The sequence below is a fragment of the Rutidosis leptorrhynchoides genome, chromosome 2 (genome assembly GCF_046630445.1).
Source record: "Rutidosis leptorrhynchoides isolate AG116_Rl617_1_P2 chromosome 2, CSIRO_AGI_Rlap_v1, whole genome shotgun sequence".
In the NCBI taxonomy this organism is placed as follows: Eukaryota; Viridiplantae; Streptophyta; class Magnoliopsida; order Asterales; family Asteraceae; genus Rutidosis; species Rutidosis leptorrhynchoides.
In genome coordinates this window covers 144019844-144033634 of record NC_092334.1, presented here as the reverse complement: position 1 = coordinate 144033634, position 13791 = coordinate 144019844, and the positions used below count along the sequence as shown (strand labels likewise).

Genomic DNA, 13791 nt, shown 5'->3' with positions numbered 1-13791 from the left:
TAGGAGGTGGTATTTTTATTACTTTGATTGCTGAATATCTCGGTGTGGATATAAGTCGGGGGGGGATTATTAGTAGAAGAACCAGAACCCCGCGATACTATAGGTTTAAATGTATACCATGGTGCGAAAGTTTTGAAGAGGCGAAATAACGCCGCAGTACAATACCATGGTAGACATCCACAGGTTGAGAGAAACCAACAGCAAGGTAATGTAGGAGGGGGAAATGAAATGCAAGAAATGCAAAAGTTTATAGCTTCACAGGAGTACGAAAATGCTAGACAGAGAGCATTTGAAGATTGGCAAGTTCATCAGAACCAAATCATAGCTCATTGCCAACATATAGGTCGAAACTATATTCCTACACCAAAACCCATCTTCCCTCCCTGTTCTATAGAGATGCAACCACCATATCCTACGTATAACCCTGCCGAAGCATTCTATAGCACCTATAGTTATGCCTGGAACCCCTATTGGTACCAGTATCATCCCTAGTCTACTTAGTTTTATTTATTTTGTAATTTGTAATATTGATACATTTAATACTTATGTTAATATTGTAATAGTTTTTATAATTTTCTAACTTTTATTCCTAGATTTTAATAATTTTTGAATGTGGGGTAATATACCAAACTTCAAAAATATGTATATATGTTTGCAGTTTATCTTATGTACACAACAGGGTAAAACAACGCATTTTCAAAGACTGGCATTAAGTTCAGCAAAAGCAACTAATTTTGACGACAAGATGCAAAATATATGTGAAATAACAACAAGACGGAATGAACAAATGATGTGCACCATTTATCATTCATCAAACAAACGCCAATATATTTGGAAACTTTGGTAAAAATTTAATCATTTTCACACAAATCACCCTCAATAATTTAAATTGTTACTGATTTCTTGCAAATGAGGGCATTACAAGATCTTAAGTGTGGGAAGGGGTTAAATTCTTTCGGATTTTAAAATTTTTACTTTAAACACTGGGTTACCATTAAAAATACTAGTAAAGCAGTAGTTGTATTAGAATCTAGTGCTCTCTGATAATAAAGAACAGCCCTAGTCTTATATACTGACTACCCAATTCTAGTAAAATTTTTAAAAATTTTCAATTAAATGAACTCAAAATCATGTTTATACATATTTATGAACGATAAAACTAGGTTTTAACACCGAAATTATTGTAACCTCGGAAAGGACATAAATTGAAAAACAAACCAAAATGTTAAAATTCATTTAAAATGGAATAGAGGACGATAAAAAGGAAAATAAAAGCCAAGTGTAGGAAAATTTACCAAGTTATTCAAAACATATATCACATATTTTTTGTACAAATAACTGAAAATACTTTTGCTTTGGACTAAACTAAAAAGTTTTTACCTGATTTACTGTAAGAAAGATGGATCTACACGATGAATCAATTCCATCATTAAAAGGAAGTAAAGTCTTTCGAAAAAGACACGCGCTTCTTGATTTAGGTCAGGAAGTTGTCGTCCAGACCAGCTGTAGGTTGACGAAAAATCTAGAAAAGTCATCACTAAAATCAGCAGGAAATCCACGGACCTCAGCATTAAACAGGGTCGCCAAGTGGTCAGATTTATCCTAACCATGAGAAGGATTTATCTTGTAAAATGGGGGGGCACCATGCAAATTAGCTGGATAAGACTAATGAATCAGATCCCCAGAAAGGATAATCTCCTTAAAAATTAAAAATCAGCTTTTAAGCCTGATATTACTCAATCCTAGAGATTGACCTTAAAGATTGAGAATTCAAACTCATGGAATTCAATGATATCTAAACTCGAGCTTGAAAGAGAAAATATTTTGATCAAAATTACAAACCGATTTGTTTTCTGAAAACCCTATTTTCAATGCGTTCATTACCATTGAACGTAAAATCCTAGGAATTCACCTGGAATTCATTAGGTCACCTGAACCAAATCGGGTGTCAACCGTAAGAACGGTGGTTGCATAGCATGGTCAAAGACAAGACCTTGTGCCAGACCGAAAAATTATAAGGGTGAGCTTTACTATTGCTCCTACCAAGGATAGTAATTGCGTCCGACACGTTATAGACCATAATTAAAAGCATGTCAGGGGACATTGCCTTAACAGTTGCTTGTTCAACGCTTTCCTTTACAACCGGACGGTAGTTTACCGAAAGGTAATATACGGGACAAGTAAACTGGACGTGTTGCTTTTCAAATACAAGGTTAGCAAGTGGGTGACACAAAACCGCAAGTTTTGAGCTAAAATTTTCAAATCTGAAACCCACCAAACCCACAGAAATATTTTGCAAACACCGGTAAAGGGTTATTCCGGAAAACTTATCTAGGGTAAAAACTAGATTTAATTTTCAAAAGATCAAATGTTTTCATAAAGATCCAATTTCCTTAATGGATCTAAATTTTTATAGTCATGTGGGACTGTAAACCATATCGTTACTACCATTGTTTATACCGCCGTATAGAAATCACTGATGTACAAAGTGTGAAGAATAAAGAAGTGATTCTAGTATTTCAAGACGATATTGCTTGAGGACAAGCAATGCTTAAGTGTGAGAATATTTGATAATGCTAAAAACGAACAAATATTTCATAGCATTATTCCTCAAGAAAGACAAGCTTTTAGTTGCAATTGTTCTATTTACAAGTGATATTCGTTTAAATAAAAAAAGGTGAAGACAAAAGACAGATTCGACGAATTGAAAACGCAAACGACCAAAAAGCTCAAAAGTACAAAAGACAATAAAAAAGGTTCCAATTATTGACAAGAAACGTCTCGAAATTACAAGAGTACAAGATTCAAAACGCAAAGTACAAGATATTAAATTGTACGCAAGGACGTTCGAAAATCCGGAACCGGGACATGAGTCAACTCTCAACGCTCGACGCAACGGACTAAAAATTACAAGTTAACTATGTATATAAATATAATATAATATATAATTAATTATATTAATTATATATATATTATATTTATAAATAAATCGTCGGCAAGAAAGACTCCAAAAGTTGGTGAGCTGTATTTTCAATCTCCGCGACTCGCGGAGTTTGAAGGCCAAAAATGCCACGAGTCGCGGAGCCCCAAGTTTTGAAACTCCCTATAAAAGCAACCGAATTCTGAGCATTTTTAACCATCATATATCATTCTCTCTATCTATAACGTATATATTTATATTTTAATTTTAATTTTAATTTTAATTTTAATTTTAATCCTAATAATAAGGATATGTTAGCGAATGTTGTAAGGGTGTAAGTCGAAATTCTGTCCGTGTAACGCTACGCTATTTTTAATCATTGTAAGTTATGTTCAACCTTTTTATATTAATGTCTCGTAGCTAAGTTATTATTATGCTTATTTAATCCAAAGTAATCATGATGTTGGGCTAAATACTAAAATTGGGTAATTGGGCTTTGTACCATAATTGGGGTTTGGACAAAAGAACGACACTTGTGGAAATTAGACTATGGGCTATTAATGGGCTTTATATTTGTTTAACTAAATGATAGTTTGTTAACGTTAATATAAAGATTTACAATTGGGCGTCCCTATAAATTACCATATACACTCGATCGGACACGATGGGCGGGGTATTTATATGTACGAATAATCGTTCATTTAACCGGACACGGGAATGGATTCATAGCCACTAGAATAATTAAAACAGGGGTGAAATTATGTACAAGGACACTTGGTATAATTGATAACAAAATATTAAAACCTTGGGTTACACTCAGTCGACATCCTGGTGTAATTATTAAACAAAGTATTAAAATCTTGTTACAGTTTAAGTCCCCAATTAGTTGGAATATTTAACTTCGGGTATAAGGATAATTTGACGAGGACACTCGCACTTTATATTTATGACTGATGGACTGTTATGAACAAAAACCAGACGGACATATTAAATAATCCAGGACAAAGGACAATTAACCCATGGGCATAAAACTAAAATCAACACGTCAAACATCATGATTACGGAAGTTTAAATAAGCATAATTCTTTTATTTCATATTTAATTTCCTTTATTTTATATTTAATTGCACTTCTAATTATCACATTTTTTATTATTATTGTAGTTAATTGTACTTTTAATTATCGTACTTTTTAATTATCGCAAGTTTATTTTATCGCATTTTTATTATTTGCAATTTCATTATCGTTATTTACTTTACGCTTTAATTTAAATCTTGTATTTATTTTTAATATTTTACATTTGGTTTTAACTGCGACTAAAGTTTTAAAATCGACAAACCGGTCATTAAACGGTAAAAACCCCCCTTTATAATAATAATATTACTTATATATATATTTGTATTTTTATAAAAGTAAACTAATATAGCGTTAAGCTTTGTTTAAAGATTTCCCTGTGGAACGAACCGGACTTACTAAAAACTACACTACTGTACGATTAGGTACACTGCCTATAGTGTTGTAGCAAGGTTTAGGTATATCCCATCTGTAAATAAATAATTAAATATCTTGTGTAAAATTTTATCGTATTTGATAGTATTTCCTGTAAAAATATAAGCTATTTTATATACACCTCGCACGACATCACCTACCTGATTTTCTAAGGACTTAATTACATCAACATAGTCTTTCTGTTTATTAAGGTAGAAAAGTGCATCATCATAGTTCTTTTTATTAGTCTGATTCTCTACACTTAGGTTCTTAAGTTCAATCCTAAGCTTAGGGCAGGTTTCACATGTAACAGGTATCTCATTAAGCTTAGAGATCACACATTCAAGCCTCTCAATTTCCTGTTCATAATCAATGCATTTAGAACAATTAGAAACTGAGTCATTACATACTTTATCATTACCGGACATGTTAGCCATGAATGCATAATCATTTCTTCCAACCTGAGAGTCTTCATCTGATTCTGATTCAGACTCTGAGCTTGTACTATCCGAGTAATCTGCCTCATAACCTCCTTTGATCTCACCTTTATCTGAACTATCTGAACTCTGAACCGTAACAATCTTCTCATCACCACTCTTAAAATCAATGTTTAGTAAGTTCTCCAACTCTTTCCTGAACCAAGTACCAACATGACAACTCATCCCTGAAGATTCATCTTCATCAGACTAATCATTAGTAAGCTCCAGATCTGATAAGTCCTTAGCATTGCGAAACTTATCATACAACTGATCTTTAATCCTCTTTTTGAAACACAATTTCATAAGCTCTTCTGCCCTTTTCAACCTTGCATCACATTTGCACACGTAACATGTGCAATTCGGATTATCTTGCCTGTACACCCTGCATTTCTCCTAACAATTCTTTCTTCTTCAATTTCAGCTTCACTTTTACCAACAAACACCACATTTGCTTTCTCTGCATCTACCGAGATGGACCAATCACACACCTCATCTGCATACGTGGTAGTCAATGCCTTAGATTGACCAGAAGCCGAAGTTTCTTTCTCTACAATCACATGTTGTAGAGTAACTGAAATGGTTGTATTGTAAAAAGGATTATGAAAACCAGGCTTGGTTGGTCTCGTACAAGTTTTCTTAAAGTGACCATATTCATCATAATTGTAGCACCTAACCTTTGACATATCAAAACCAAACTTCGAATCGCGATTTAAACTCAACGATCTTTGCCCTGTTTTCTTCAAATACTTTCTAGCACGTCTCACAATACTACCCATACAGTAAAGTATATCCATCCTCTCAAGCTCGTCCTCATCAATTTGATCGAAGTCTTTATTTTTAAGATGACCATTAATTACTTGACCACTAATCATGTCATTGTATGAGTTAACAACGATAGCTGCCAATGCCATATCTTCCTGAATAGATTCGATAGACCTCTTCTTAATTATCTCAGTTTGAAACACAGGAGTCTGAGTCTGTTGAATCGGTGAAGCCTCAATCATCTTAATTGTAGAATTCTGAGCTTGTGATTTAGCATTGAAGTAATCGGACTTTGATGGTGGTGCAGACATCTGAGAAGCATTGGATGTGATGTAAGCTGTCTGTAGTGGAGCATGAGTTCCAGAAGATGTCCCAATAGTGGATGCAGCAGCAACTACAGAACCAAGTCTCTTTCTCTTCGCTTCTACCTGAATATCCTTCTCCATCAACTTAGAAGTAAATGCCATCAACGTTAGAGTACGACCTGATGCTATGTACATGTTTTGAATTTTCTCAATCTCATGATCCCACTTTTCTGGAAGACCATCTTTCAACACCCTGACTGCCTTATCATCAGGTACCTCAATCCCATAATCTGCCATCTCAGCAACCAGTAAACGATATCTCTCCAAAGTTTGTCCTAGAGATTCTGATGGAAGAGCTGCAAACACCCTCCATTCATCCTTTAAAACCTTACCCTTCGTGGCTCGATAAGTGGCTGTACCCTCTGTTGCAGATTGAAGACCCAACCAAATAGTATATGAAGTCTTGTTGCGGTATTTGAATTGTTGAAAAATCTCCTTTGACAAAGCTTGGGTTAGCTGAGCATAACATCTACACTCTAGATTGTATTGTTCACGCTCTGTATGACTAAACTGTTGAGTTTCTTTGGGTTCACCATCTGCTCCGCATGGCCATACAAACTCATTCTCAATACATTTCCAAAGTCTAGAATCGATACCATTTAGGTAGATAGCAAACCTAGTTTTCCAGTCCAAAAAGTCTATAAGATTTTCAAGTCTAGGAACTTTATTCGTTGATCCAGATTCACTTTCATTAAGTAACAGTTTTTGTAGTCCAAGTGCAATTACTAGGGCACTGTATTCGTTTGTTACTTGTTCATTAGTGTTCGACATTTTAATTAATTGAGATTAATTGATTATAATGTTAAGATTCTGTATCAAAAGAGTATCGGTCGAAGGTAAGACAATCGGTCGGAGGTGACAATCAGTCGGAGGTCTAGGACTAACGGCCGATGGATAGGAGATGAACGGTCGATAGTAAAGACAAACGGTTCTATGATACTACAAACTGTCCTCCGGTTCTATATGCGACGATCGGTCGATTGAGTCTGACGAACGGTCGAAGGTCGAGACAAACGGTCGATGGTCAAAGACGATCGGCCGAGGTAGTTCTTACGAAAACTGGGCAGGAAAAACTAGGGTTTTCACTAAAAACTTCGATTTTGATCGATTTTGACGTTCTGAATCCAAAACAAACCGGTAGAAACCTAGAAAACACACCCAGAAAGACAAATAAACACAAAAACACGAGATGAACACGTAAAAATATCAACTTTTAATCAAAAACCCGTTTTGGCCACACACAAAAAAACTTAAAATTCAAGAACAATGAATTCGACTCAAAAACATTTTGATCAGCAAGCCTACGCTCTGATACCACTTTGTAGACGATCTTGGACCTTAGATCAAACGTTATAACTAGATTAGAGGCGGAAAACACTAAACTAGGATGAATCGAATACGTAATTCACTTTGGGGTCAATCTAACCAACAATATGTTGATATAATCGACACCTTAATGATTGTATTCGGTTGGGGTATGGTCTGGGACAATAGTAACTGTGAAATACGACGGCAAGAGGGTGTAGGGTGTGTAACCTAACAATGTAACCCGACACCCATATTTATATATCATTACAGTGACCATCGGCCGATGGTCTCTGACCTACGGCCGATGGTGTTAGTCCCTCGACCGATGGTCTCTACCATCGGTCGATAGTCTGAGCTGCCAACCAAACAGCTCGAACCATTTTATGTCATTACATTTAATCAAACCAAACACAATGTATTAATGACAATATCCTTATACGACTGAATTATCAAACACAATACGAATAGAACATATTACAATGATAGAACTCGGGATTATGCACCAATACATTTCAAGGTCTAAATGAAAGAGTAATTATAAAAAGGCGTTATACGCCAACAAAATTCTCTCCTATGATCATACTCTATCTACCCTCCATAACAGTTATAGTCATCTTGTTTACTGAACAATCTCTCTCTTTGCTTTCGTCCGAAGTTGACCTTGACTCCACTTGGCCAATGACGAATGCTGGTCTATTTGGTGTGGGTAGCGAGATGGTATCATTGAGAAGCATGCTGATCATATCTGAAGTTGTTGGTCTATCCGTTGCACTTTCTTGGACACACAAAAGAGCAACATGAACAATCCGCAAGAACTGTTTCTGTACAACTAATGTATCTTCGATTGTTGGATCCTTCAACTCCAATGTATTTCCTTGTTGCCATAGCTCCCATGCCTAAAACATTAAAAATATCAACTTTTTCTTCAATAATATTTCCATAGCATATACAGTTTGGATTTATTAAAAGGTACTTCCAATAGTCTGCTGTATGACATTATAATTATAATTATAATAATATGCATACTGGATAGATGTTGTAGATGTTTTATACGGATAGCGAGTAGACTTACATAGCCAATCAGATTGAATGTACGGTCAAGATAAACGAAACTACTATTTTTTCTTCCACTGACGATTTCTAGGATCAATACTCCGAAGCTGAAGATATCGGATTTGATGGAGAAAGTCCCTTCCATTGCATACTCAGGAGGCATATAGCCACTGAACGCACACATTTTTGTTTATGATATAAGAAATATATAGTAGTAAATTTGACCAACAACCAATTCATATACACGAATTGACCCTGAAAATATAACAACTCACTAAGATCTTGACAATTAAGATGACTTACTATGTTCCAACCACCCTGTTAGTCATTGCTTCTGTTTCGTTATCTTTGAAAATTCTTGCCATACCAAAATCAGAAATTTTGGAGTTCAAGTTCTCATCTAAAAGAATATTACTGGCTTTTAAATCTCTATGAATAACTCGCATTCTTGAGTGTTTATGAAGATATAACAATCCCTGAGCAATTCCTTCAATGATGTTGAATCTTTTGGGCCAATCTAGCTCTGCCTTCCTATTTTCATCTGCAAGAAAATTTAATGAATGTATCATGAATAAATATCAACATATGTAATGTGTAATTATGTTACAAAAATTCCTACCAAACAGAAAAAAATCCAAACTTTTGTTAGGCATATATTCATAAATTAACATCTTTTCATCCCTGTGAATACAACAACCAATAACTCGAACAAGATGTGTGTGTTGAAGTTTAGAAATAAGTATGAGCTCATTCTTGAATTCGACAAGCCCTTGCCCTGATGTTCTTGATAGCCGCTTTATTGCAATTTCTCGTTCATCACTTAGTTTTCCCTGTTTTAGTAACACCATATTTAATTTTGTCAGATTACTTTTAAATTGCAAGAACCAAACAAGTCTATAAAATAACAGTGGCAAGCTACCATGTAAACGGGTCCAAAACCACCTTGTCCTAACTTATTTTCATCGGCAAAATCATTTGTGGCAGTCATAATAGATGCAAAACTAAATAACAACAAATCATTTCCTTTCCCACCATTGTTTTCTAGCTGGTGTATATCCTTGAAGCTTTCAGAAGCTGTCAACTCAAGGAAATATTCATCTCTCTTTCGCCTCTCGTGCTCTATAATAAGCATCAATGAACACTTAACAAGATTAGCAACTAACAAAAGAATAGCATAATTTATCTTTATAGTTGTATATGTACCTTCTCGTTTACGCTTTTTCTTCTTTATAAACCATAAAAGCCCTAAACAGATTATAACCAAAGGAATAACAACACCAATAACTATCCATGCCCATTTCATGCTATATCCTGCGTATCTACTTGTTTAGATTCAAAACTATAGCAAAAAAATTAATTGGTATGCATATATAGTAGTAGTAATACCTGTACTTGTTGGATAGCTTGCCATTTGATTAATCACATACTTTAGTGTAGAGTTGTCACGTGGATTAATCAAAAAGTTATTACTTCCGGACCAAATGATACAGCCAGTTCCATTAGTGGTACTGCTATTAAACCCCACACAGCTACAATTATTCCAACACTTAATGAAACAGTCACTAACGCTTAAACTCGAGTTATCATCGGTCACACTTGTTGTCAAAACCGGATCAAAATCTCCATTCTTTTCACTAAAACTGTCACCCTCTCTCCTACATTGAGGCAACTTTGACTGTTGTACACATCCATTACTTGAATCATACCCATAACAAAACTCGGGGGTCCATACACTAGAATTATCACTATCTCTAATTTGTCCTTTCGGTGTCAAAATCCACATAGGTAAATCAGAATTAGTACCTTCATAGCTAATATAACGCACTTCGTTTCTGTATACAGAATTGAGATTATAACGTGATTGGCTACCGGGGCCGTTTAATGCAAACATATATTGAAATGTTTGACCATTTAAATTCCCACTAGTCCAGTACAGTTCGCCTTCTCTTCGAATTAATAACCTCTGAGACATTTCTTCATTGGGCTCCCAGCTCAACGTAAAAGCTCCTGAATTTGGGATTTTATCACTCAACCAAGAAGTTAGCGTCCAATTCTGCCCTGATTGTAAGTCATACCCAAGTTTCATGCCGAGTAAAAGCACATTCGTCGGGTGATCAAAACTCTGCCACAAAACCTTTTTGTCTATTTCGTTAATCAACCGAAAATTACCATTGTCTTCGAGAGTTGCAGTCACGTTGGGGTTCGAACCAGCTACAACATCAGTAATATTGATCAAAGTACTCTGACCCGCAGTGATGATCAAGTTTCCGGTCTTCGGGTCAACAGACAATGCATGGTTGCCAGACTTTATCGCTGCATTGGGATTAGATACCCAAACTTTTCTAGATTCCGGATCACTCGTGTACCAAATTCCCAAATAACTATAATCTTGATCAAAAAACCCCAATGTGAAATTTCCACCAATGGAAACTAGCTGGTCAGCGAAATCGAGTCGGCCTCCGTGTTTAATTGTTGAAAACGAATTTGGAGGTGGACAAAATGTAACAATGTAATCAGGACCATTACATGTACTTAAAAAATCAGGAGAATCATAACCTTTGGTATAGGATCTCGGGCAAACAGATTTAAATAGCTGAGCATATGCAGTTCGTTTGCATGTTGAACGTGTATGAAAAGAAGAGCTATTACAACAATACTCGGGCGAGCCAAACACCTCACAAGGAGTCGTACATCCATCTCCAACTTTCAGTTCGGGTGGGCACTGTTTATTTAGGTCATTGATGCAGCCTGTTTTAGGACAAGTACGGTCATCAGAACGGGACCCACCACTTGGCTCAATTAGTATAGGTAAGTTGAAGCCATCAAATAAACTAACATAATAAAGGTCCGGTCCATACATATCCAAACTGAATTCAGCATATGTAACAGGCGGTTTGTATGATCTTCCTTTGCATTCTATTTGGTTTGTGCCACAGTCACCTGTGGTGCATGACCACGAGCCGTTATTGGACACGTTGCAACCTGTTCGGCCCCAGAAATAGCCGTTCCATCCGGATGGGGCTTCAAGTGAGAGTGAATCACCCTTTGTGAGCTCGAATCCAGTTTGGTTGAAAGTTGGATTGCCCGACTCTAAGTAGCTGTAGATTCCTGGCCAAACAGTGAAGCCGCAGTTGTTGACAAAAGTAAAAACGGTCCCTACTGCTCCTGCAAATTTATTTGAACAAATTTGTATTCAAAACACATTGTAAAACCTGTGTAAGTTTTTTGTGTGTAATACAAAATACAGAAAGTATGATATACCAGTAGATAAGTACAAGTAAAAGAAGAAGAATAAGATCAGAGATGATGATGATGATGATGATGATGATGATGATGACATGTTTGAATAAATAAACAGAAGAAACGTTTTGATTAAACTGATTAATTAATCCAGAGTTGCAGAAGAGGTGAAGTAAGTTTGTTTTGTTTCATTTGAGATGTTGCTAGACAATTAAGTCCACCATATTGACTTTGTCAACTTATACACAAGTGTGTTTGGGTTTGATGTTGATGATTAAAGTCAAACTGAACCACATAATCTAATCTTCTAATATCTAATATCGACATGGAAGTTAGGAGGAAAGTACAAATTTATTCTTTGGCATATTTACTATACCTACATGTAGAATTAGTCCCTTGAGAGAATTTAAGCTAAACAACATCTAAAATACACAGTAAAGGTAACGGGTCAAAATCAAAATGATATGGAGTATCAGAAAATCAAATGTCAACCTTCATACTCTATATAGAAAAAAAAAGTACTGTTTCTGTAACATAGTTTTTAGGGTCGTAATGGGTTGGGTTTGGGTCAAAACGAGTTGAGGTACAAACGGGTCAGGTTTTTTAACAGGTCGAACGGGTAAGTCCAAAAGGTTTGGGTCGGGTCGGGTCAGACACTTTTTTTTTTTTTTTACATTTTCTAAGAAACCGTGGCAATGTTTACATTTATTAATCAAACATCACACTTGTGACATTATTCACATTTATGAAGTTATATACACTTACGTACTATTTTGTATTAACAATTTATTTACAACTGTAAATAGCTAAATGATATAAACGTATATGATAGCTATATATAGTAAATACATAATGAAGTTTCGAAAAATGTAATCGCGTACTTATTCCAACTATCGTTTGAATAAACATCCTAATACTATTTGTTTTTAGCTTCATTTCAATTATAACATGAATCATTTATGTTTTTTGAAAACGATAAACAACAAATTGAGAATCAAAATATTTACTGAAATTACGAACTGTATGCTTGAAAAATCATAATAAACCCTAATTTCACCTGATGCGAAATTGGAAGAGACGAGATGATTTTTATAAAATCCATTCGTTCAAACAGTGTATTAAGTCAATTTCTCGATCAGTTTTGAATGATCGATTGAAAGAGAATAGCTATTTTAGGTACAAGTTGTAGGCCCAATGTACCTTACAATCAATGAGCTGAAGAGATGAGATTATAGGTGTTTTAATTTGGACCTGTTTAGCAATCAGAGACCCATCAGGTTAGGATGCATGACCCATTGGTTCTGCTAATAAGTATTTGAATTTAATTTGCCTAGCCTATGGTTAACCGATAGGCCACCAATTTAGCCATAGCTAAATATGCTTATTTGAACTAGTACATTTTGGTGGTGTGGTGCAATTGTGCAAAATTCAAGCTTTAGCTAAATATGCTTATTTGAACTACATTTTGGTGGTGTGGTGTGGTGCAATTGTGCAAAATTCAAGCTTTTATATCTACAGTTACACAAAATGATTATAGATACACGTGTGTTCAGTGGTGGATCTAGGATTTACAGTGAGTGGTTGCACATATATATAATAATAATAATATTAATTAATAATTACTATTAATTTAAGACTAACAATAGTAATATTAACAATAATAGTGTTTCATTACAAAAAGAAAACAACTTAACTGCTAGCTAATTGAGTTGTCCTCTACGGTCTTTCATCTTTTGAAAACGCTTCATTACGGCTTCATCGTTAACCTTGAGAAGTCCTTCTTTTTCTATAGCGCCAATTAAACAGTCGTTCAAAAAACCGTCACCCATACGGTTTCATAATTCGGATTTAACAAGCTTCGTTGCAGAAAAATATCTTTCAACATCAAGAATCTAACAACATCAAGTGAAGCTTTTAATTGAATTCTGTAAGACCCTAATCCAAAGGTGCAATTGTATAATGATTAAAGTTGGAGGATTCGGGTTTTAAAGTGTTTATCGCGCAAATCGTGTTATTTTCCTATATATTGAAGCTCGTATGTTAACGCGGGTCATATAGGTTGTAGGTATAAGTTTGAATGGTTTAAAGTGCAAGAAAATGTTCAAACATTTAAGTTTGGAATGTGTGAGGCGCGCTAGATAGGGTGTGAGGCGCGCACGTATGAAGAAAAAGCAAAC

At 35.2% G+C, this 13791-nt stretch overlaps 1 protein-coding gene across 1 annotated transcript; it reads right to left on the bottom strand.

Moving 5' to 3' along the window:
- Window positions 1-7905: 7905 nt before the first annotated feature.
- LOC139888324 (G-type lectin S-receptor-like serine/threonine-protein kinase At1g67520) lies at window positions 7906-13443 on the bottom strand. Its single transcript, XM_071871335.1, has 8 exons — window positions 13335-13443; window positions 9761-11539; window positions 9578-9685; window positions 9294-9493; window positions 8994-9204; window positions 8678-8915; window positions 8394-8544; window positions 7906-8217 (listed from the first exon to the last, which is right to left on the bottom strand). Exons 1-8 carry the CDS (start codon window positions 13441-13443, stop codon window positions 7906-7908), a joined length of 3108 nt encoding a protein of 1035 aa, XP_071727436.1.
- Window positions 13444-13791: the final 348 nt, after the last annotated feature.

What these genes read in the sequence shown, in the direction of transcription:
- LOC139888324 (XM_071871335.1), bottom strand. Translation starts at nt 13,443, where the DNA reads ATGGGTGACGGTTTTTTGAACGACTGTTTAATTGGCGCTATAGAAAAA. An exon ending in TTTTCAAAAGATGAAAGACC is followed by an intron (nt 11,540 to 13,334) that starts GTAGAGGACAAC and finishes ATAAATTTGCAG; the next exon opens with GAGCAGTAGGGACCGTTTTT. An exon ending in AAGCTATCCAACAAGTACAG is followed by an intron (nt 9,686 to 9,760) that starts GTATTACTACTA and finishes GTAGATACGCAG; the next exon opens with GATATAGCATGAAATGGGCA.